This window comes from Globicephala melas, chromosome 10, assembly GCF_963455315.2.
Source record: "Globicephala melas chromosome 10, mGloMel1.2, whole genome shotgun sequence".
NCBI classification, from domain to species: Eukaryota; Metazoa; Chordata; class Mammalia; order Artiodactyla; family Delphinidae; genus Globicephala; species Globicephala melas.
In genome coordinates, this window is record NC_083323.1 from 90,777,128 (window position 1) to 90,802,589 (window position 25,462).

Genomic DNA, 25,462 nt, shown 5'->3' on the forward strand with positions numbered 1-25,462 from the left:
GATCTGACATTTCAAGTCACACAATTTCCGGGTGCTTTTTTTGTCATCTCATTTCCAGGGCAGCCTATTTCCATAACCTTTCAGTGAAGAAAGGGCTTTTAGTCTGCTTTGACTAGGGGTCCTGAGATTCCAAAGTGCCACATTCTTGGTTTCAGCCATACTTGCAGCTGTTAAGCCCAAACTTCAAAGAGCTGTGCTGTCCCCCACAGGTCCTTCTAGATCAAATCTTTGTGCTGAGATTTCCATAGTTCAGTCCTTGATTTGAGGCACAATGGCCCAAGTTTTTTGGGGGAGACTAGTGTATTCAGAGAAAGAGAAGCCTGCTAAAAGGAAGAACATGAACTTGGGGCTTGGTGGTTGAAGAGAGACCCAGGAATAAAGTACAAAAGACCAGAAGTGTCAGATCCAGGGGGTGGGGAATAGGGAAATTTTATCTGGAGGCTTGATTTGACAGGAGGATGATTGAGGTCAGGGTGAGGGAAGGAAAAAGGTAAAACTGAACTTCCTCTTATATTTTAGCCAAACCCCATCCATCTGAAAGATGGAACAGAAGCAATCGTAGGATTGACACTTTATACATATGACTCTGATTTTGTATATTACACTTTCTCTTCTGGAAAACACAAGAAGGTTTTCTCGCTTTGAGGCACTTAAGTCGGTTAGACTCACCTCACTCTGGCCTTCCTTCTTTTGCCCAGGCGTCATAACAGGACTTAGACAACATTCTAAATTACCCACATGTCTTTTGATTTTTCCTGGAACATGCAAAAGTGCAAATTCTCAGCTCCTCGAAAATAGGAACCGTGTCTTATTTTCTGTGCTGTCTTCTTCACTGCCTAAAATGTTTCCTGACATTCTATTCTGTGTTGTTGAAAGAAGGAACTTGTTAATGACTGAGGAAACTAGTAAGAAAACAGTTGCTTATCATACACTACTTTATGTCTGTATCATTGCACACTTGTTTTTTTCTTTTGCTCCATCTTTTAAAGACCTTTTCAAGAGAAAAACAAAAATCTTATTTATATAAAATTTCCTTCTTGCATCTTGAAATTCATATTCTCTTTCTGTGTTGCCATGGTTTCTGGTCATGGATATTCCCTCCACTGAGGATGAAGAAATCTAGTCATGAAGAAAAAATGCACTCTTCAAAGCATGCCTCTTTGTCAGATGTAAGCTCATAGGGAAAACAATTCCAACCATTCAGAATTAAATCATATCCATAGAAATATTAAAATATAGTGGTAAATATTGGACATTAGAAAAAGCATGCATTTTAAAGTCAACAAACCTGGGTTCAATCAGTTCTGTCACTTGACTGCTCTGCAAAATAGACAAGTTTATTTACTTTTCAGTTCAGGTTTCTTATGTGTAAAATAGGAACATTAATTCCTACTTTTGAGAGTGTTTATGAGAAATAAATAAGCTTGTAGTCAATATTCAATACGAACTACCCTTTTGATAGTTAGCATTCCAGAAGTTCCATTAGTGTCTTTATTTAAATCATAACTAAAATCTACTTAAGTGGTATTTTCTAAGAGTATATACACTTTAATCCAACAGCTCATATAGTTATTAAATAGGTACTTAGTTCTACAAAATTAATGTATTCAGCAATAAACTCTTTCCACAGGTCTAAGGTAGAATTCGCTCTATTTCTGTAAGTAAGCTCATTTTTATTTCCCTGACGCTTATGAACACTGAAGGTTTGGAGTTAAACTTAGGGCTGATAGTAATATGAGGTCTGGGGCTGTGGTTTCCTCTGGCCCGAGAGAAGGGGCCTGGAGGGTCCTGTAGGTTGACGAATCAGGTTTTCAATAGACATCTGAAGTAGGCATTGAACCTGAGAAGTGGTGCTATATATTCACTGGAAGTTCCGCTGTAAAGAAGATGTTTTCAGATAATAAAAGCACACTAGAGTACCAACCTGAGTACAGTAGTAATACGGGGGCCAAATAATTTATCCAGATTTTAATTGTTTCCTCATTGGTTTCTTCAAATATTTATTGAGCACATATCATGTATCAGGCAGTATGCCAGCCATGGGAGATAAAGGTGAACAAAGCTTAATCTCTGATCTCAGGTCACTCACAATTTGTAACACATAAGGTAGTATAAGTGAATAATTTACAAGACAGCTGTGCACGTTTTATAATAGAGAAGAAACAAGTGACAATTTCATATCACATAGGGAGTGATTAACGGCTTGGGAAGGCCAGGGAAGACTTGAAAGAGGAGGTGATCCTTCACTGGTTACCACAAGTAGAAATGCTCTGGTGAATAGTAACATTATCTATGAGTCTATTGCTTTCTAAATACATCTTTTTCCCTTTCATTGATTTAGTTCCATTCTGGGTTACCTACTTAATATGCTGACTAGTTTTTAGCTTCTTTGGACTTTCCACCGTGCAAAGTTAAAAAAGAAATCAGCCTGAAATTATTTATGGGACACTCAAAATGAGTAAGGATCTCTGCATTGTATTTAAAATAATAATTATTAACCTTGAAAGCAACCTTGAAGAAACATACAGCAAACCACGTTCCGATGAAGCCAAATGATACCATCAGGATGATTGCATTTTCTCCCTGTGTGTTAGTACACCATGCATTACAGAATGAAAGGAGTAGGGTCAGTGCCCCACACGAAGGCAAGAAAAGAAGCCCAGGAGTGTTTAGAAGCGTCTAGAAACTCACTTTTTTTCTAGAGACATTTCAAGCCTTTATTTTCACCAGGGTTTTGATCCCTTTTTTGGTCACAAAAGCAGTGTTAGGTGACTAAACAATATATTTTCTTCAAAATAGACCCTGTTTCTAAAGTACATACAACTTTCTCCCTGAAATTTTTCAAATTAAGAGTCTAGTAACAATAGAGGAGTATACCAATAAGACTTGTCAGCTCTCTAGTGGCAAATTCCTCATCTGTAAAAAGAGGGGCTTCCACTAAATGAGAGAGGGTGACACACTGGTGTCAGACAAGTGGGCACATATTTCAGGAAGAAATGTAAATAATCTGAGCCTCAATTTCTTCCTTGAGGTACACACATACCTATAATATGTGTATCCATATACATAATCACATGCATATATTCCATGCTATGGGGCAATGAAGAGTAAACATATACATGTAAAGATACAGCACAGCACCTGATCTGATAGCACACACTCAATAAAGGAAGGTGGATAACAGTACCGACAAAACTGCACTATTTTTTTCTTACTGTTTTCCCATTATAATTTTTATGATATTGTTTAAATTGAGGCTGTGCTTAGTGAAGTGAGGAAACCATTCCCAAGTGGTATTAAACTCTTTCCTCTTTCTCTTTTTCATGATTTTTCACATATTTTACTTATTGTGACATTTTCCCTATCACTCATGAAATTCAAACTGAAAGCAATTTAGTGTTGACTCTTGCCACCCATTTAAGCTTGGTAATGTATACCATTGTTTCACATTTTTTGCTGGCCAAGTAGTTACAGTGTAAGTAGTGTAATGAAGTAGAAACAGGAAGAAGAGGAAAAGAGAGACATCCTATCTTCTATGCATCATAATTTTGAGAAGTTTCACAAATGGGATACTGTGTAAGTTTATTATAATGTTTTTTCATGGTTTTTAAGCTTTAACATGTGTATTAAACATTGAGAAGTTTGGTTGTAAAAAAATAGGAAAAATACTTCAGATAACGGGCAGTAAATATACTTATAACCCAGAATGGACTCTGATTATGCTAGTATTATCCATATCTGCTTTCTTTTCCTATAACAAAAGTTTTTGTTTGTTTTTCACAGTATAATTAAAACTCTTCGTGAAATAATTGCTCTAAATTAAATAGACTCTTGTGGAAGGTCATTTAAAAGTATTTAAAAGTTACCTGGTCTTACAATTTAAAAATAAATATATTTTGTATGAAAGTCCTGCAGGTTACCGAATAAAAACCATATACATCACTTAATACATATTCACAATAACTTTTCATTATGATATGAATGTAGGAGATAATGAGCACCATCTTAGCACAATATGAAATTAAGGGTTTTCACTGGGTGTGTTACCAGGATCAAAGGCAAGTTCAAAAGTTAGTCAAAATGGGCAGGTGAAAGTTAATGTTCCTTGAAGTACTCTCAATTGAAGCAGAAATTCTTTTCCTATCCTAAAAACTCTGACCTAACTATTTTAAACACTTTTCAGTTGGATTTTTTCCCAAGATAATCAACTGACCACAATTCTATAAGCACATGATAATTTTCCCATAATAAATGCTTATTGTTGTATGCTACTGAGTTTGGGGTTGTATTTGTTACATGGCAATTGCTAACTGATACAGAAAGAAAGGAAAGGTTTCATAAAGGAGGTTATATTTGAACTAGATTTTGAAGGATGATTAGGATTTTACTAGTTAGATAAGCACTTTCAAGGCAGCAGTAACAATGTGATTAGAGGCATTAAGAGATGAATATGCGTGATGTTAGTAAGGAGTACAATCAGTCTGGTGGGGTGATGTAAGGAGTGCTATGGGAAATGATTGAAATTCATGTTGCAGAGGTATATGAGGATCCAGGAGAAGCAAAAGAATCAACTATGAGCCACAGGGTGATATTGCTATCCATATATTATAGATGAGAAAGCCAGAGTTTGGAAAGGACAGGTAATTGGAAACTGTTTTAACTAAGAACACATTCAATATGCATCAGTAAAGAGATAAAAGTTCCTTTCAGACAAAAAGACTAGATTTTTAATAATAAGGATACATCTTTAAGAGACCTAGAGAAAAGACAATGATCACAAATATTTAGGAGGTCTCATATGCTTAAGTATCTTACAACACAGTTGTATTATACAGATTGTTAATCAAGTTGTTTCATGATTGTATAAGTGAAAAATAATGACATACATAATAGGATTTTTTTTAAGAATATGAGTCTAAAAAGTAACCTTTGAAAGTTCTGTCTGAATCTCTCTTGAATTTATCTCTTAAATTTTTTTAAAGTATAAGAATATCATGTGTGTTAGTTTTCATTTACCTTGAAAAGTTCATTTCTTTCTAAAAGTTGGTTTATTGCACAGATTACATCCAATCAATTTTCATTTAAAAATATCATTCTAGTCATTACAGCTGGTACTTCAGATGTCTGCCTCATCGTGATAATGTCATCAGCAATTATTTTGAAAAACTATCCCAATCTTGTTAACCTTTAGAAATAGTATGGCTATTTTAATATAGAAACTTTCCCATCTAACTCTTGCTTATAAACAGAATTTTATCCTATTTATTTATTATCTTGATGTCGCTTTTAATAATATTTCTTTCGATTAAGTTCTACTTAGTGAATTTTCCGTTTTGTTGGAAACTAGCTTACACTGATAATCGTGACAGACAGGAAATAACCTAATCAACTACTATACTTATTATTGCTCATTCTGCTTTAGCCATACTGGCTTGCTTAATATTCCTTGAGCATATCAAGCACACATTCCTGCTGTAGGGCCTTTGCACTGGCTGTTCCCTCTTCCTGAAGCACTGTTCCCCCCACATATCTTCCCTCATCTCTTTCTTCTATCACCTTCTCATCAAGAATTACCCTGGTCACATCAAGAATTACCCTGGTCACCCAATCTTAAATAATAACTCTCACACCCTCATCTCCCAATGCTGAATCCCCCTTACCTTGCTCTTCCTATTTTATCTGATAGCACTTAACACCTCTAACAGACTATTGTTATTTATTATTTTTATTTTTTATCTGTCTCCTCCTAGAAGAATATAAGCTTGGTAAGTTCAGAGATCTTTGTCTCAATTGTTTACTGGATTATTGCAAACAGCTAAAACAGAACCTGGCACAGAGAAGTCACTCGAAAAATACTTATTCAATGAGATGAGGTCAGCGAACGTTTGGGGAAAAGATGTGAGAGTTCGTTCAAGTTTTAACAGAATCATTGGCTGCTGTGTGGAGAGTAGTGTAAGGGAGTACTGGGGGGTGCAGTTAAAATAGGGACACCACTGAGAAAGCAATTGTATTATCGTTAAGAGGTAAAACCATGTGATGAGAGTAGTCGTGGTGGAGGAGGTGAGACTTGATAAGATATATCCCATATGAAAATTATATTTCGTAATAAAATTATAATAAAACTAGGGATGAAATAATACTGGTGAAGTTTTGTAATTGCATCAATAAATGGTGAATGTCACTTACGCACCTCAATTTAAATAACAATAAAGCCTTTAGCAGATATCATTTCCAAAGATATAAAATTATTTTCATTCTTTTGACTAATAATTTTACATTATGATATTATTGAAAACTTAATAATATATAAAATGCATTTGTCTTTTCCATGAATAATCTGTGAGAGATGAAAACATGTTTTCAAAAAATGAATATATGACATGTCCATTTTTCAAAATGGCTTTTGATGATTTTTACTGCATTTGAAGTAGATTGAATATTTTTAAATGTATGATTCTTTTGTTAAAATAACCATGACATAAAGATGTAGACCCCTTTAAAAATGTGTAGATTGATTTCATTGATTAAGCCGAGCAGCACTGCCCATTGCAAGGTGACAATCTGAAACTAAGCCCAAAACCCAGGAGTAAGCAGGAACGACGTTATCAACAACAAAATGATAACTCAAAGGTGCACCAGAATCATTTTTATATTCTTGGAACAAATTGTTTAAAACCAAACCCCAGAACTAATTTACTCCAATATTAGGCAAAATTCTAACAACCTTGTTAATACGGCTTATCCATCTTTGGAATAATAAAAGTAACAAAGTACATTTATAGATAGGTTATTAGAGGTGGTCTCGGAAACCGTGGCAAAAAGATAAAGCCATGGGGCTTTCCTGGTGGCGCAGTGGTTGAGAGTCCGCCTGCCGACGCAGGGGATGTGGGTTCGTGCCCCGGTCCGGGAAGATCCCACATGCCGCGGAGCGGCTGGGCCCGTGAGCCATGGCCGCTGAGCCTGCGCGTCCGGAGCCTGTGCTCCGCAACGGGAGAGGTCACAACAGTGACAGGCCCGCGTACCGCAAAAAAAAAAAAAAAAAAAAGAGAGAGAGAAAGCCATGGTATTTCAGGGAGGAAAATATTATATATGCGTGTATATGAAAAATTATATTTAGATAACCAAACATTAAAAATACGCAAAAGCCCTAGCGCTTTAGAATTGTTTTGCCTCAATGACTCTACAGCTTCTAAAAGTATCGCCACATAACTACACAGGGCACTAATCAAGATTCTTAACTAAGATCCAAACGTTTAAGAGTGATTTAGTTCTACTCGGTATACTTGGTTTTGAAAGGCAATGGCCTGTCTAAAACATTTTATAAAGATTTCTTTGAGAAATGATTAAATTTAAATGGTCTGGGAACTGGGGTACTTCAAACTTCAGTTATGTAAAAAATTTTGTTAATTTTTTTGTAAATTTTTAATTTAATAGCTCATGGCTTGAAGATGCCAGATAAATGAATTTTTCTAGGTCACAACCTTTTGAGTTAAAACTCCATGTTCTGACAAAATGTGAAACTCTTTGAATACTGTAAGCAGTTATGTTGACTAACACTGACAATTGAAAAACAGAAGAATATCTGTCTAGGGCTTACAGTTTCTTACATGAAAAAAAAAAAAAGACAGTCTCAAGAGAGTGGACAGTGACAGACTCTGCAAGTTGAAGATCAAACCACACGTACACTCACTGTGGGAAGTATTATAGGGTCAGTGGCCTTGCTACTTTAGGCACTGCAAATATTTTGGCTCAAATTCGGCCTCACACTCTGTAATTAGAAAGAACATTGCTGCTTTCAGTCTCCAGCCAAGGCACGTTTACTTGTAGTCTGTTTTATGAGGTTTTCATTGCAATTTGCACTGGGATCTCTCATATAAACCACTGCGGTAGGAGGGTATATACCCTGTTGATCTTAACAGAGGCAGTGGACAAAGGAGAGACTGACAGTGACTTTCAACTCAATAGTCTTGTTTCTCCAAGGATTATCTTTATAGACTACTACATAAAGGGCATTTCAGTAAAACTACCATAATAGACATTTTTAAATGATTAAATACAGTAGACATTGATTCTTTAGTTAAGGTCAGTGGGATCCCAGAAAGACCATCAAGGGTATTCAAAGGGCTGGTGAGCCTGCTGAAATTATATACTAGACTGTGTGTATATACATTTTCCCAGGGAAAGGGTCCAAAGCTTACATTCTATTTTTAAACTGTCTGTGATACTCTCCTCCAAAAAAAGTTTTTTTTAAGATTAAAAACCATTGTTTTCAACTATAATACAAGAATAAGAAAATGTTCAGCGTGTGTCCCATCGGTTTTTTAAGGACAATAGAATCCACCTCTCTCAAGCATCGCTCTTTTTCTGACTCACCTTCTAGTTAAATATTAGCCAGATGGCCTTGGCCTTAAATTCAGTTTAGACAATGGAGAAATTACAGGCTTCGGAAACAGCCTCTTGAATTCACATCCTGACTCAGCTACTAACTAGCTAGGTGAGCTGAGTTAAATGAGTTAACCTCTCAGAGCCTCAGTTTCCTTATCTGAAAAATGGGGTCAATCCTAGTACCTGCCTCTCAGGGGTGAAGCGCTGGTAGAGGAGATCATGCAAGTGAAGTGAATAGCATAGTTCCAGATCCTGACAGTAAGTACTTCATTGGCCTTACTTTTGAGAAGCTTTAGTGATTCACTAATAAAATCTGTAATTTTGAATATTTTTTATAATACAAATATCTTTTCATTACAGTAAAAATCATCACATTTTAACTGGTCTTTATCAATCATTATCAGTATTCAAACTTTAGAGATCCATATTGTAATGCTTTATGGCTACATTCATTGTTTTGCTAAAAACTGTATATGTGCGCATTTTCACATTGTGATGTTTTTAACTCTGTGACTAAAGGAACAAATCTAAGATGTTCATTAATGCACAACAAACCATTAAAACATTACACCAATTTTTAGGCCACAATATGAAATTTTAAAAATATCTGAATAAACATAAATCGATATATCGGGTTTGTATTGGGTTTATATGCCCAGGAAAAATAAAACACATATAGTTGTATGGGCTATTTCTCTTTCCTGATGAGGGTAAGAACTATAAGAAAATTAACAAATTTGATTGAAATGTTGTTCTTTTTTTCCACAGCTCTTGTAGTGAGATTTCTGACCAAACGGTTCATCTGGGAATATGACCCCACCCTCGGTAGGTCAAATTTTGTTTCATCCTTCTCTCTGATCAAAGTTTTGACCCAAAAGAGAGAATGACATTTTCTGTTGCAACATTTTGAAGCATCTTGCAGCTATTTGGGAAGTGCCGTATCAAATCACACGAAGAAGCCCTGTAAGAAGATGGATGTGCGTTGCATGCCATCTGTGCTTAGAACCCTGTGGAATTTTAATGCATAGAATGAAATCAGGTCAAACCAGAGACAAGGAGGAAATGGGTACAACTTGATGCTCTTCCATCAGTAAACGTAGCATCATTCTAGTGGGAGGAAGAGGATGCAGCGGTCGTGGCTAATTGGGTATGGGAGAGAATGGCATGGGGAGGAGAGGATAACAGTAATATAAAACTTCTGAATGCTCATTTTGGGAAAATGTATAAATAAACTATGTTTCTCCCCCTCCTCTCTCCAATGAATCTGATTTAAGCCTATTTAAAAAATAAAAAAGCAGCAAAAATTGATATCTCTGGATCTTGAAAGTAGCAGTAGTGTTCATGGATGAGGTATTCATCACATGTATTTTTCATAGTCCAAAGCAGAGTACTTATTCGTAATCTATTTAGTTCTCATCTTCAAAATAACACTGAAAATCCATGGGTTCCAAATAAGCTACGATTTGACTCTGAATTAAGCCTTTGAGTTTTTGTTTGGTATGCTTCGGGACCTCAGCTGGTTTTGTAAAGGTCAATGTCTTTGAAATCCATATGGAGAGAGAGAGGCATACATCATTTCATTAACAGGCACAGTGTCCCAGACCGAGCTGGCCTTCCTCAGAATGATGAAGTGGGGCAAGGTGATTCCTGGTTTGTTTTTTGTTTTCGTGTTTATCACTACAAGGTTACACACATTCAGTTTAAAAGGGGGCTTTCTTCCCCCTTGTGCCTCCTTTCATTGCTTTCACTCATTCATCTGACAAGTATGTATTAAATGCCTCCTATGATGATTCTAGGTGCTGCGGATAAATCAATAGGCAGACGGAGAAAACATGGGCTTTGGTTGAACTTACAGTCTAATGAAGAGAGAAGAGTCAAAAAACAAATATATACATGTCAAATAGTGATAAGCATTACAAAGGGAAACTGAACAGGGAAGGGAATAGACAGTGATCTTATATTTTATCTAATCTTTAACTTTTTAATCTATAGAATTTATTTTACTGAGAAGTAAAAGGTAAAGACCCAACATCTTTTCCAAATAGTTGACCAACTGTCTTCCTATTATTTACTGAACCATCCCCACCTTTCCCCACTGCTTCCAATGCTGCCTTTTTTTCATACATGGGATCATGCATGTGAGGTTGCAGTTCTAGATTTGCTTTTCACATCCAATGCCAGTACCACACTCTTTTGATAATTGTATGTTCCTGAGAACATGTTGAAACCCAGTAGAGAAAGCCTTCCTTCTTTACTTTTTTACAGAATTATCTTGGCTACTATCTCTAGTTTATTCTTCCAGGTCAATTTTTAAAACTCTATCGTAACATGACATAATTTTTATTGGAATTGCATTAAAACTATAAATTACTTTGAGAAGATTCACAGCTTTAAGATATTTAATCTTTTAATCTAAGAGAACAGCATGTCTCTACATTCATTAATCATCTCTGTTTCTGCTTTTAAATAAAATGTTTTTCAACATCAATAATTTTTGACATGTTTTAATATAGCCACAATCTAATCTTAAGATGATATATGTGGATCTAAAAATGCACTTGGTTTGAAAAAATCATTCATTATCTATTGTTTGCCCCACCTAAGTAAATGCTTACTCTCCTCTTATGTTTTTATTACTTATCTAAGTTTTATAAAGATTATAGTCCCTGAGAATCTTGATAATTTATGGGAGTTTAATAGAAAAATAATAATTTTATTTAGCTGTACCAGTACATCTCAATGAAAGATGAAGCTTCTAAAAAATGATCTCATAAAATTTTTGAGCTCTCTCTGAATATGTTCTAGTAACTAATGTTCCTTTTTAATTAGTCTTGGGTGAACCATTTTCCCTTTGGTTTTATTCCTTCTGAAAAATGACAGCTATTAATAGAAATCTCCTGCATCAGTTATCTGTAGCTCGGGCTTCCTTCACTAAGAATAATGAAATTTTGGGCTTCCCTGGTGGCGCAGTGGTTGAGTCCGCCTGCTGATGCAGGGGACACGGGTTCGCGCCCCGGTCTGGGAGGATCCCACATGCCGCAGAGCGGCTGGGCCCGTGAGCCATGGCCGCTGAGCCTGCGCTTCCGGAACCTGTGCTCTGCAACGGGAGAGGCCACAACAGTGAGAGGCCCGCGTACCGCAAAAAAAAAAAAAAAAAGAAGAATGAAATTTTATTGAGTGACCTTGTACCGTGCTGCTCCAAAAGGATTGCAGTTGCTAGGCAACAAGAGTGCTCATCTGACTTCAGGAGTATCAGATAGATGACTCACTCCCAGGTGAGGCTTTCATTCAGTCACCCTGGAAACTGGATGTGTGTGTGTGTGTGTGTGTGTGTGTGTGTGTACACTCAGTACTAGAAGTCACTAATGTTCTAGCCTACAGGAGTTTCCAATCCATCTGATTCGAGATGAACAAAGCATTTCCTGTATGTAACTCCATACTATTATTATAGAGTTTCAAAACCACCACCCAAAGGGAAAGCTACCTAGAAAGTAAAATGGCATATTTGCAAAGGACAGTTTTGAATTCTGAATGCACAGCCTTCCTCCAAAACATGGGGCCTTTTTTCAACCTGTAACAGAATTATTGCTCCATGAGACGCTGAAGACGATGAACACCACTCAACATGTTAACAACATGGGAATATCTATTGCTCTGAGCTAATTCTATAAAGAAAATGCTTGCTACAGATAATTCTTGCTTCAGATAATTCTGTAAAGAAAACAGCAAGTGATTCCCAAAATTTAGATATTTTTTTTTTAAGGAGAGGAACTATCACAGGAATTCCAGTTAGGGACGGAGGCTCAGAGGCTGAGGGAAAACTAAACATTCTGGTGGCAGCTACATTTCATAAAAGAAGGAAATATTATTAGCCTCCAAGTGTTTTGAAGGATATAATCTAAGAAAAAATTCAATCCCTTACATTGGACAATTTTAGTTTTCCTTAAATTTTTCTCATTTCGCCACGGACCAGTGAAATCTTTGTCAGAGGCCAGAGCTGGTCTGTGAATTGCCTTCGCAAACCACCACTGGAGCCTTTAGGATTTGGGACTTGGACCACCTAGCCAGGAAAAACCCCTGATTGAGGGAGGTGGCAGCAGTGCTCTGGGTGCAGCACAGCTTCTGTGTTCTGATTAGATTCCAAAGAAAGAACTGAATCTCTACCTCTGAGAGTCATACTACCTTCAGAAAATGCTGATCATGGTAGAGAACACGGACAAAGGCTTAGATCGTGTACAGTTGTGTGTGTACGTGTACTTATGCTTGTTGGGGGCAGTTGGAGAGAGAGAGAGGCTACTACTACCCAGGAGGCACCCTACCCTGTGTTTGAATGGATTATGGTTTCTACTTGGTTAGTAAAGGCTCAGACAAGAGTGAGGGTAGGAAGTGGGAGACATATTGGACACACTGACACTTTGATTTTGAGATTGGCTCTTCCTGCCTGCATTACAATTCCCTCTGCTTGGAAAGGCTCATTCTAAGAGAGACACACCCGGAACAAATGCTCTCAACTGGATACTAAAGCAGAGGTGCTCAGACAACTCACAGAACTATTTAATGTTGGCACAGCAAGGAACTTTGAGATCGTCATTTGGCAAATAAGGAAGCAAGTCCAAAGAAGTAAATTTATCCAAGATTACGTGGCTAGTCTGTGGTTAGACCGCAATAGAACTCCAGTTAGTACAATTCCCACTATAGCATAAATAAACATTACTGTCATTGTTACTGTACTAGCCAAATGTCCATATTAATATGTTGAAATTTGCAGAAGAGCCAAATTAGTGAAAGGATTAATCACACAAAACATCCCTTTGAGCATCAGCTTCTTTTAGTATACAAAATATACTTCTGTTTATAAAATGGTAATGAATATAGGTTATAAATCATGTATCTCTCATATACACTGAACTTCAGATATATGTTTTATATATATATATATTTAATATGCCTAATTCCATCTTGAAACTAATATTGACCTTATAGTATACAATATTTGGTTCACTTCAAAGTATCTCTTAAACAATCATTCTCCCTAACATTCAAGAAAAGAGACTAAAAATTATCATTCTCTGTTAGTATGAAAAAAAGAAAAGTGTTTCCACCCTCCAAACACATACACACTTATTCTCATGTTTTAGAATGAACAGTAGAATTTCACTCCAAAGTACTTAGTACATTTTTTAGAATTATCTTCGGATAATTCTAGCACACGATGTACAAGGTTTTGCCTCTGTAAGCAATGTTTCCACTGTTTTACATGTAGACATGGGTTCCTAATGAGAGAGAGAAGGGGCTTAAAGAAAAAAATGCTTCAAATGGCATGAAACCAGTGTTCAGCTTAGATGAAATCACTGCTGCCACCCGCTGCTCTGTCTGTGGCTAACATTCCCTCATTTCCTGCCTTTCAACGTTTCTGTTTCGGTTAACAAACCGCCAAAGAATCGCACAACTTCATACCATTTTCATTATATTTTATTCCCCCCCCCCCACTGTGACCTTCTGTGGTTGAAATACATATCCTATTTATCATGGGGGCAACTGAGAAAAATGTCCCTGTCAGACAACTTTTGGTGCAAAGAGATGGGCTAGAGCCCGGAACTCTTGTTTTCCAGGCTCCAGGGCTGATGCCAGTCCTTTGAAAGGGAAGGCAGTGCAAAGGTCACTGCAGAGCAGTGGAGAGAGAAACAAAAAGGGCATGGATCCTAGCTGTGTGCTGCCCTCTGGCCTCTCCTCTTCAGGCTGGAGCACTGAAGATGAAAAGGAAATAACTGAGAGAAAACTTCTAGATGAGTAGCTAAAGTAAATGGTATTTTAGAGCATTCAATCAGACAAAACAATAATCTCCCATTTAACATAGAAGAGTAGGGGGATGGAGTGATCTAGAATTGAGAATCATTGTACATACCACATAGGGATTACGTATTATAGGAAAATGACAGTAACGTAAAATACACTTGTTAAAATCTATTGAACATAATCCCATTTTCATTTTTTAAAATGGAGGAATAGTGATTCACAATAGTATATTAGTTTCAGGTGTACAACATCGTGATTCAATTTTTTATAGATTACACACTATAGAAAGTTATTATAAACTATTGGCTATATTCCCTGAACTGTACATTTATTTACAATAGCCAAAATATAGAAGCACCCTAAATGTCCATGGCCAGGTTATCATTTATATGTGGAGTCTAAAAAAAACAAAACAAAACAAAACTTCATTTTAAAATTTTATTTTTCAGAAAATACATTCGCAATGGGCCATGCCTATGGCAATGATCATTACACACGACTGATGGCAGGTCGAAGGCTAGCTTGGCTATAGCTTATGCTGCTTAGTTAAGTTTCCTTTCTGTGGCTTCTATTTTGAGTAGGAGACTTGATTTACAACAACGTTACTTAAAACTGTGGACAGAAAAGAACTGTAAAATAGTTGATGAGCTGAAGAAATGAAAGTCAGAAACATGAGACAGATAGGAAATGAAATAAAAACACTGGTTTACTGGCTACCCTGATGAGAAAGAAACTTCTAAGTTTTAGTTAGTTGCTTGGTTAGTGATTTGGGTACTTGAAGTGCAAATAATTGAGTTAATTGAGTTAATACTTCAGTTAATCATACTGCTGTTTTCCTGGCACCATGTCATGTGTATGTGAAGCCTTTATATTATTTCACTTTATTTTTCCTGCATCCCCTCTTCTGACCTTCATTGCCCTCCTCTTTCCCATAGGTACATAATCTAATACGGTTGCTACTTAGCACAGTGGTTCAAAGCCTAAATTCCTAAAGCCAATCTTCTGGGTTCCAGTCTCAACTGTACCTACCACTTAACTCCTGTGTCACCTTCAGCAACTTATTAAATGTTGTTGTGCCTCAGTTTCTTCACATAAAATGGATCTGATAGTAATACATACTGCATGAAATATTTGTAAGGAGTAAATGAGTTAACATAAGTAAAGCGTTTAGAACCATTCGTGTTCAAATGATAAGCAGTATGTGCTAGCTATTACATATTTTTTGAAAAAAGTATTTTTCTATATATGCATATACTTTAAGTTTATATACATTTTATCATGCTGTAGATCTACCTATAGAGGTAATCATGTGTTTTTTTTTCTTTAGTCCTTTAATGTGTTAATTGCACTAATAGTTATAAACACTTTGCATTACTGAAATAAACTCTACTAGTTTATGATGTACTTTTCTTATTACACTGTTGGATTCAACTGGGTAATATTTTATTTAGAATTTTTGAATCTATGTTTAAGAATAAAATTAGGTTACAATTTTTTCTCTTTTCTCTTCATATTACTTTTGCAATACTTCTTGTTGGAGTTTGTGTAATGGGTAGCTATTCTTTTTTTTTGTTTTTCTAGAACAGCTTCTTGAATGTTTAATAGCAACCTCCTATAAAGCCAATTGAGTGTGGTTATTTCATTATGACAAAGAGAAATCTACAATCAGCATTTAAATTTCCTTACCCACTATTGATCTACTTGTGTTCTGTTTCTCATTGCAACAATCTGTGTATTCTTTTCTCTCACAAAATTTATCAAGTGTTTGAAATTTGTTTGGTATACAGTTCATAATATTATTTTTATTACTATTTCACCAGAATGTGTAATTATTTCCCCTTTTTATGCTAAATTTTGTTTGATCGCACCTTCTCTCTTAATTTATTAGTCAGTATTGCCAGATTTTTACCTTTCCTCCACCCACCTTTTTTTTTTAATTTTTCAAGCACTGTGCTTTGGTTTTGTCAACCTTATCTAATGTTTTCTCTTTTACTTCTTTCCTCATATCTTCTTGGATTTATTCTGTTTTCCTCTTCTAATAGTTGAGTTGAATAATTTGCTCACTTTTTTCAGTTCTTCTTTTTTGTCATGTCATCATTTGGAGTAAGACAAGTACATTAGCTCACTCAAACCTGCCTCTGGTCTCTTCCCCCGCCTCCAACCTGATATATTGTTGTTATCTAGAACTGTAATTCTGGATTGCTTTTGTTGTAGTTTCATTGCTTTGCTTGACTCCATTAGGATCCTGAATTCAGTTTTGCTGATGAGAAGCCCAGGGTCAATCTGAATCACATGCTTTTGTAGGTCATGTGCTTTTTTCCTTTAGATCCTTTAAAATTTTCCTCTTTGTCATTGATATCCTTACATTTTGTTGTAACAGGTTGAGACATGGGACTTTTTCCCTTGTGTGTCCTGTTAGTTCTTTTTTAAAATTTATTTTATTGAAGTATAGTTGGTTTACAATATTGTGTTAATTTCTGCTGTCCAGTGAAGTGATTCAATTATAAATATATACATGCTTTTTCATATTCTTTTCCATTACGGTTTATCACAGGATATTGAATATAGTTCCCTGTGCTATACAGTAGGACCTTGTTGTTTATCCACTCTATAAGGTCAGTCCTTTTGATATGAAGTTGTTCAATGCCTCTCATCCTAGGAAATTCTCAGTCACTACAACCTCAAATATTTTCCATTCTTCTATGGATTTTATTCTCTCTTTGAGGCTCATTTTATAGTAGAAAATAACATGTCTATTTCTATTATCCATATCTCTTATATTTTACTTTCACATTTGCCTTCTTATCATTTACTAGTGCTTTCAGGGAGAGTTCTTCAACCTGAACTTCATCAACTTAATCATTTATTGAGTGCTTTATGACAATTGTTCTAGTTTTCATATAGAGCAGCACCATTTTAACTTCTGGTTTCCATTTCACGTTCAGGGGCACACGCAGCCACCTGGTGCCGTTGGCCCTGCTAACTTCTCCTGACTCCAGCAGAGCTTGGGGACTACTCTGATATCATCCTACCAGTCTCCGGCTGGTATTGAACTGCTGCCATTTTTCTACCTTGAAGAGGCAACATGAACTCTGCTTTGTTCCCTCTCCCCTCCATGCTGCCCAGCCCTCCTCCATGTTGGGTAACTGTTCCTCACCAACCCCCAGTCACTGGGGTCCAACCACCTTCTACCGCCCCAAGGGTCCCTCATAGCTTTACACAGTCATTTTTTACATGGATAGCCATCCACTTCCCTCTAATGTTCATTACATTCCTAGAGTTGAGGTCTAGATAGAAATGAACAGCTTCTGTCTATATGCCATCTTGTCTGGAACAGGAATTAACATGATTCCAGAAACTGGAGTTTTAGGAGTATGAAGGTAGAATGCACTTGTGGGAATCACGTTCTCATTTTAGGATGTAGAGGCCTCATTCTAGAAGGAAGAGAGCATCAGGAAGCTGGCCTCGTAGGAGAATAAAATAAGAGGCAAAGACTTCCTGGGATGCACATTCCCTTATGCTATAAAAACAGACATACTCCTGTGAATAATTGGTAATTCTAAGCATCAAATTAAATCATGCACTTATTTACCTTTTCCCCTTCTTTTTCACCTTTCCTCAGAATCAACCTACCGACACCAAGCAACCATTGATGATGAAGTTGTCACCATGGAGATACTAGATACTGCTGGCCAGGTGAATGAGGAATAAGCTAAAGTATTTTCTGGATCAAATAAAAATGAGATGTGCATAATATGAACAAAATTAAGATACTTTCCTATAATTAACTAATGCTGCCTAAAGACTTTTTAAATTTAATTATCTAGTTATTTTAAATACAATATTAACTTATTTGCAACAGTATTAACTTATTTGCAAATGCATCCTTATGTAAATTACCCAGTATTCCAAAGGGGTTTTGAAAATATCATAACATTCACATCATATCATCTAGAATAGAATTGCCCACCTATATTTTGGGGAGTTGGAGAGATCTCCCAAAACTCCCATTGGAATGCTGTGATAAAGTTAAACAGACATCATTACTGGAGAAGTTCTCAGAGCCTTAATATGCTTATGTATAAGGTGAATCTTTAAGAAATGTACTATGTATTATATTCTAAACTTATATGACCTTAGAATCTTTTTTTGGAATACTTCATTTTCAGAATCCCTTCTGTAATATTCTTTTCAGACCTCACCACATCCGATTGAAAATTTGAGCCACATCATTGAACAATAGTAACTTATTTTAAAATGAAACTAATATAAATTTGTTTTGTAGCCAGTCGTTCTGAAATTATAAACAAGTTCATAGGTAGGTTTGGTTCCCAAGATTAGGCATGACCACTAAGAATGAGAGTTAGGCAGCTGAAGGATTTCATGATGCTTTTCAGTTACTTGGGATCCCAAGAAGACTTGAATTAAAGTATTTAATCCAAGAAATATACTTGCAGCTAATTATACAGTTTTCCTTCTCATCACTACCTGCTCCCTATATATGTTCTCACCTTCCAGCACTGATTCTAAAGAGAGGCAGCGAGGAAATACTTGCCTGCAGAAATCATTTGAGCCTATAAAGGCAATGCATTTTCAAATCACACATGCTGCCTTCTGAGGAAGCAGGGATCACCCACTTTGAGAATCACTGCAAATGAGGTTCTGTCATCATTGAGACTGCATAATATTTGGAGGGTGTTGAGATAGAAAAAGAAGCCAAAATCCCCAGGCTTTGAGTTTGACTCTCTATACAAGTTTTCACTGTTTTTCTGTCCTGGGGGCTAATCTAATCTGAAGAGAGAAAAAAATTTAAAAAAAAAAAATTAAAAACCACTTCACTATGCCATGCCTCTAATTCTGATCTCAAAGGATGGGATAAGGTCTACTTGTCTGTTACCTATTGGCCAATTCTTTATTTGTGATGAAAAGTCTCAGAGGCAATATGCTCAACTAAGAGTATAATTTCTTTGTAGTTCTTGGGATTACACACTTAATGATGTGGCAAGAAAAAATCAGAAGCCGAAAGTTAGGTTCTATGCAGTTAGAAAACGTTTAGTTCCCTAAGTAATGCTTCTACTCCAAACTGATTGAGAAGGTCAGCTTGTTCAGGCAGACTACCAAGAAATTTTAATGACACTGAACATAAGGAATAGTCATTAAGGGATCACCGTTAGCATCTGCAGCATCTATACATGGCAATTACTGCCAGGTCTCCCGACTGCCGTATTTTCCTTGCCAACAGGAAGACACCATTCAGAGGGAAGGACACATGCGATGGGGGGAAGGCTTTGTGCTGGTCTATGACGTTACTGACCGAGGAAGTTTTGAGGAAGTGCTGCCACTTAAGAACATCCTGGATGAGATCAAAAAGCCCAAGAATGTGACTCTCATCTTGGTTGGAAACAAAGCTGACTTGGACCACTCCAGACAGGTTAGTACAGAAGAAGGGGAGAAGCTGGCCACAGAATTGGCATGTGCTTTTTACGAGTGTTCTGCCTGTACCGGGGAAGGGAACATCACCGAGATATTCTACGAGCTGTGTAGAGAGGTACGTCGCCGGAGGATGGTCCAGGGCAAGACGAGGCGACGCAGCTCCACCACGCACGTCAAGCAAGCCATTAACAAGATGCTCACCAAAATCAGCAGTTAGGCAGCTCTATTCCTGTGAAGGCCCTGCTCAGGTGGGTTGGGTAAATGGAAACACTTTCTTGCCCTTTTTCCCTTTTTCTCCCCCCAAATAAAATACTCCATTCCTTGTTCTGACTCTGGGAAACATCTGGGCTTCCCACTGGTCCCAGCCTCCCATATGCTGGGAAGTTATAGAGTGTTTTAATGCAATTTCAGTGCTGACAATCTCTCTTTTGCCTGCTTGAATAAAATATGCTCTTTTGCAGTTTGAACATGTAATCACCAGATTCTGCAATGGCTGTGTTCATATTAAGCTATTTTTAGGCATCTTCACCTTGCTTCGATAGGTGGAAGTCTTTTCAAAGGCATTTTTAAATTCCATTCCTTGTCAAAGTCTACAAATGATCACCCTAAAAGTCTAAGATAATAGAAAATACAGTGAAAACACAGGAAGAGTACCTAAGATGTTGGACCAGGGAATAGAGCCTTAGTTTCTATTTAAAGTGAGGATTTTTCTGAATTATCTTAAATCATCTAGTTTTTCTTTAACCCTTGTTTTGTTCTTAAATTCAAACATGCTCTCACAAAGTTTTCCATTGTCATAGAGAGTTTCATTTCAATTTGAGTTGGTTCTCTCCTTGATCTATTGATCATTGCACCCTAATTCTTCTTCTGTGGCTCCAACAAGATTTAATTATAACAAAGGCAGCAGGACCCCTCAATTCAAATCCTCCTGGACCATTTCTCACCAAGCCCAGGGCGATGTAAAGACGAAAGGAATCTTTTCACCAAGCCCTGACTTTATTGAATGCTAATAGAGGATTTGGAATTAGAGGTGTCTGGTTCATTTCTCTCTCTGCTTGTCATCTTAGAAGAAAGACAACATTGAAAACAACAGGAAAATTAAGAATGAGGCTTAACTACCCTTCCGTTGGGGAGCCCAGGCTTTATGGCAGGTACAGTAAGAAGAACCAGCCTCTGATTCATTAAGTTGGCTATGTGGCTTCTAATATTTCAGATAAATTAATTCACTTAGGAGAATTCAGAAAAGAATGAGTGATTAGAGTTCCCTATACCTGAATAAATGCATATAAAACAGATTCTTATATTGAGAAAGTACAGTCTATAATTGATAAAGCTTTATGATTCTTTTTTCCCTATTATGCCCCCATATATCAAGATTTGGGCACTTTATTTTAGAAGGAAATATATATCTTTTACATATGTGTGTATTTATAAATGCATAGATATATGTATAAAAATTTGTAAGAGTTGGAGGCTTTAATTCACCAATGCATTTGGACAACTCAGTGTAACTGACTATTTTACATGAATATAATAAAAAGCATAACTTTCACATTCTGTCACCTTCAGGCAGTCTTTCTTGTGATAACATAAAAAGTTTGTAGTTTTAGGAGAGACTTCAAGAGATTGTTGGGTTGCAGAGCTGACGAATCAGTGAATGTGATATAGAAAAGAAGCACCTGAACAGCTCTGTTCTTGTGAAGGTCCCGTGGAGGTGGGTCAGGAAATTGGAACCACTTGAATATAATAATAGCTACATTTTTAGAGTCCTTAGGTGCTATTTTAGGCGCCTTATGTATTATCTCATCATATTCTCACAATACCCCTATGCAAGAGATAGTATTATGATCACAGTTGTAGGGATAAAGATTCTGAGCCACAAGGGAAAACAAGTTTGCACAGCTACTTAGTGGGCAGAGCCAGGATTTGAACCCAGAGAGAAAAAGTCAGACAGTAGAGCCCAGACTATGATCCACTAGGGTATATTAGTAGGCTGAGATATGGCTCTTGTTCTTGAGCTGTGGGATGAAGATACAGGAAGGAGAAAATGTAGGGAAGACTTGTTTCATTTATGCTTTCATTCATTCACGAACAAATATTTACAGATAAACTGGGCATGTAACTTGACATGTTAGTCCATTTGATGGTTTCTGAGCTGAACCTTGAAGAATACAGTTGATCCTTGAACAATGGGGGGGATTGGGGTGCCGACTCTCCACGCAGTTGAAAATCTGTGTGGAATTTTTGACTCCCTCCAATACTTAATTACTAATAGCCTACCGATGACCAGAAGCCTTACCAATAAAATAAACAGTCGACTGACACATATTTTGTATGTTATATGTATTATATACCATATTCTTACATAAATTAAGCTAGAGAAAAGAAAGTGTTATTAAGAAAATCATAAGGAAGAGAAAATACTTTTACAACACTGTACTGTAGTTATCAATACCGTAAGTTTACATCATCGGTTTACAAGATGAATCATCTGTCAGTACCTATAGCCATATTGTCTTATATGATACAAAACACTGTAGATGTAATACATATTACTAACGCTAAATGTCAAAAATGGAAAGACCATGTGAAAAAGAAATTCATATTTATTTCATGCATTGATAACGAGGAAGCTGCAATAAGAATGCTTTATGGTAGCCTAGTGTAATCAAAATGATTGCTTCACGATAGCCTAGCCTATACACTAATGAATGAACGGCTATAATAGTATGGCATATGGTATTACAGTCATATTCATAATACAGTATTGGAAACATTTACATTTTTTAAAAAAACACTTACCCATGACGATAGGCTGACAGGTAATTTCTTCAATTAGGAGAGAGCAGTATACTGTACTGTAATGTAATTTTTTGAACACAATGTTATAAAATGGTAAGAAAACTAACACATTATTAATTTTATATTAAATATCACTCACCTTATGCCTATGTAAGGATAGCCTAGTATCTACATGTTTTATGCATTCATGACATACCTTTTTCTTAATTATTTCGATATTTCTAGGCTATGAGTTTTGTCGGCAGGTTTTTTCATATTATCACAAATCTCCAAAAATCTTTCCAGTATGTTTGTTGGAAAAAAAAAAATCCACATAGAAGTGCCCCATGCTGTTCAAATCTATGTTGTGCAAGGGCCAACTGTATGTACAAGTTATCCAGGAAAGAAAGATGGTGAAAATATCTAGGCAAAAAGAATAGCGTGGAACCAAAAGATGGAGACATGAAAGGTGATGGTAAGTATAGTAATTAAAAGAGTTTGGAGAGCCACGTGTATCATTCTTCAGGAAGAAAAGGGAAGGGATGCAGAGAGAAGGGATTAAGAGAAAGAAAAAGGATAAAGGATTTGGAAGTAAGAAAAAATATCAAAAATTCATAGATCTACAAGTTTAGGTAATTGCATCTTAAAGAACCAAGTAGGTAACTTGGCTGTAATTCATTTTCAGTCCATTTAGACAAGGGTAGGGAAAATGAGAGCAGAGTAAAATTGTTTTTAAAATGTCCTCTTCTAGAAACATAGTCTCTTTCATTCTGTTGTACTATACTTGGAGATGAAGCTCAGCTAGTGCCCATTAACAGCACGCTCCTAAGGAGGCCTAGTGTGATACCTGGATGCTACCTTAAGTCAAACACTAAGAAAGTGAAATTCACAGTCACCAACACCAGCATCTTCCTTAGACATATGCATACAAATCCAGACCTGTTAAAACATAGAACCACTGGCAATAGTACCAAGTGGTAATTACAGAAGAACATGAGACTGCACAAATATAAATTAGTTATTCCTCTCATGCCTCAGGTTTATCCACAAATGAAGATTATAAACAAGTCGGTTTTTTTCACACAGTATTTTAATGATGGAAACGTGTGTTCTTGAACAATAATGATGAGTTGTTATCATCACACTACTACTACCAACGTTTGCTTTTTGGTAATTGCTTTTCTTTCAAGAGTCAAGACTTTTTTCTATATATTGTGTTTGTACTCATATGCCTCACAGCGCAGAAAGAAGAGACCCATTAGTCAGGACCTTTCTTTTAAATAATATATGTAATACGTACATATACAAAGATAAACACAACATCTTGCATTCTAAGTATGATACCAAACAACCTTTCTTATTAAAACAGCCTATGCTCACTTTGAGGATAAGGAACTAGTCAGTTCACTTGGCCAGATTTAATCAGAGTAAAGTTGAATTCAGAGTAAAGTTGTCCTGAGCTAATAACTTATTGGGACAGTCTGAGAAAAAATAAAGACAAATATTTTTTTCTCCATAGGTTTGACATGCTACATTTAGCAAATTCTGTATTCCGACATATATGGGTCTATTTTGAGACTGTTTGTTCTGTTTCATTGGTCTGTTTGTTTGTTCATGCTCTAGAACCATGGTATTTTAAATTTTGAGCCTGGTAATATAATTACTCCTGTTATAACATGTTTGGTTTTTTTTGGTCAGAGAGCATTTGCTCTTTATTTTCACGTAAATTTTATGTTCACCCTGCATTACCATGTAGTAAGGGTGGTAAACTTGCTTCTTTGTGACTGGAATAATGATACTCCCAGGGGTGATCAAAATTAAGAATAAATTTTTTGGTTTGGACATTACTGTACTCTGGGACTATATAACTGTTGGGTCTAAAAATAGAATCAGAAGGAAGATTTTCTGTTAGTGCTTAGAACCCAGTGTCTATTTTTTCCCAAGCCTTATTGAGATATAACGGACAAAACATCGTGCAAGTTTAAGGTGTACAACATGATATTTGATACATGTGTGTATTGCCAAATGATTACCACAATAAGGTTTGTTAACATGTTCATCACCTCACATAATTACCTTTTCTTTTCTGTGGTAAGACTACTTAAGGTTTACTGTCTTAGCAACTTTCAAATATATAAAACAAGTGGTGTCAGCACCCAACAATACAAAAATTGCGATGTCTGGCATCTAGTCAAAAATTACCATGAATGCTGGAAATAGGAAAATATGACCCATAAACAGGAGAAAAATCAACCAATAGAAACATACCAAGAAATGCTAGATGATAGCATAACAAACAAGGAACTTAAGACAGTTATTATAAATATGCTATATATGCCTAAGAAGGTAGAAAGAGACATGAACATTATGAGGACAGAAATGAAAGCTATAAACAAGGCCTAATTGTAACTTCTAGAGATGGAAAATACAATATCTGAAATAATAAAACACTGAGTAGGATTAACATCAGATGAGATCCTAAAAAAATATTACCAGTGAACTTAACGACATAGTACTTGAAACAATCCAAAATGAAGCAAAGAGAGGAAAAAAGACAATAATAAACAAAGAATAGATGACATCTCAAACAAAATCAAGCAATCTAACATACGTATAATTATATTCCCAGAAATAAAGGAAAGGGATGGTGGGATAGAAGAAAGTATTTGAACAAATAACAGTGAAAACTTTCTCAAACTATAAGCTCCAAGAAACTCAGTAGACACCAAGTAAAAAAAGCAGAGGAAACACACCAAGGAACATCAAAATCAAATTCCTGAAAAATAATGAAAAAGAACATTTTAAAAGCAGCCAAGGGTAGGGGGTAGTGGATGGAAACACATATGTACAGTGGAACAAAGGCTGATAAAATGTAATTATATTATTTGAAGGTAGGCAGTGATAAGTTGAATGAGTATATTATAAATCTTAGAATGACCATTAAAAACAAAAGCAAGAACAAAAACATAGAGAGATGTAGCTAATAGGTCAATAGTGTTTATAGAATGGAATCATAAGAAATACACAATTCAAAAGAAGGCAGAAAAAAGAGGAAATAAAGGAACAA

At 36.2% G+C, this 25,462-nt stretch overlaps 1 protein-coding gene across 1 annotated transcript in view; it reads left to right on the plus strand.

Moving 5' to 3' along the window:
* RERG (RAS like estrogen regulated growth inhibitor) overlaps positions 1-19,937 on the plus strand; it is a 105,469-nt gene extending 85,532 nt beyond the window's left edge. The window contains exons 3-5 of the mRNA XM_030841302.3: positions 9,154-9,210; positions 17,804-17,877; positions 19,424-19,937. Of these exons, the coding sequence (XP_030697162.1) occupies positions 9,154-9,210; positions 17,804-17,877; positions 19,424-19,831 (539 nt within the window). The 3' untranslated portion in view covers positions 19,832-19,937. The remainder of the gene's footprint in view (positions 1-9,153; positions 9,211-17,803; positions 17,878-19,423) is intronic.
* The last annotated feature ends 5,525 nt before the right edge of the window (positions 19,938-25,462 follow it).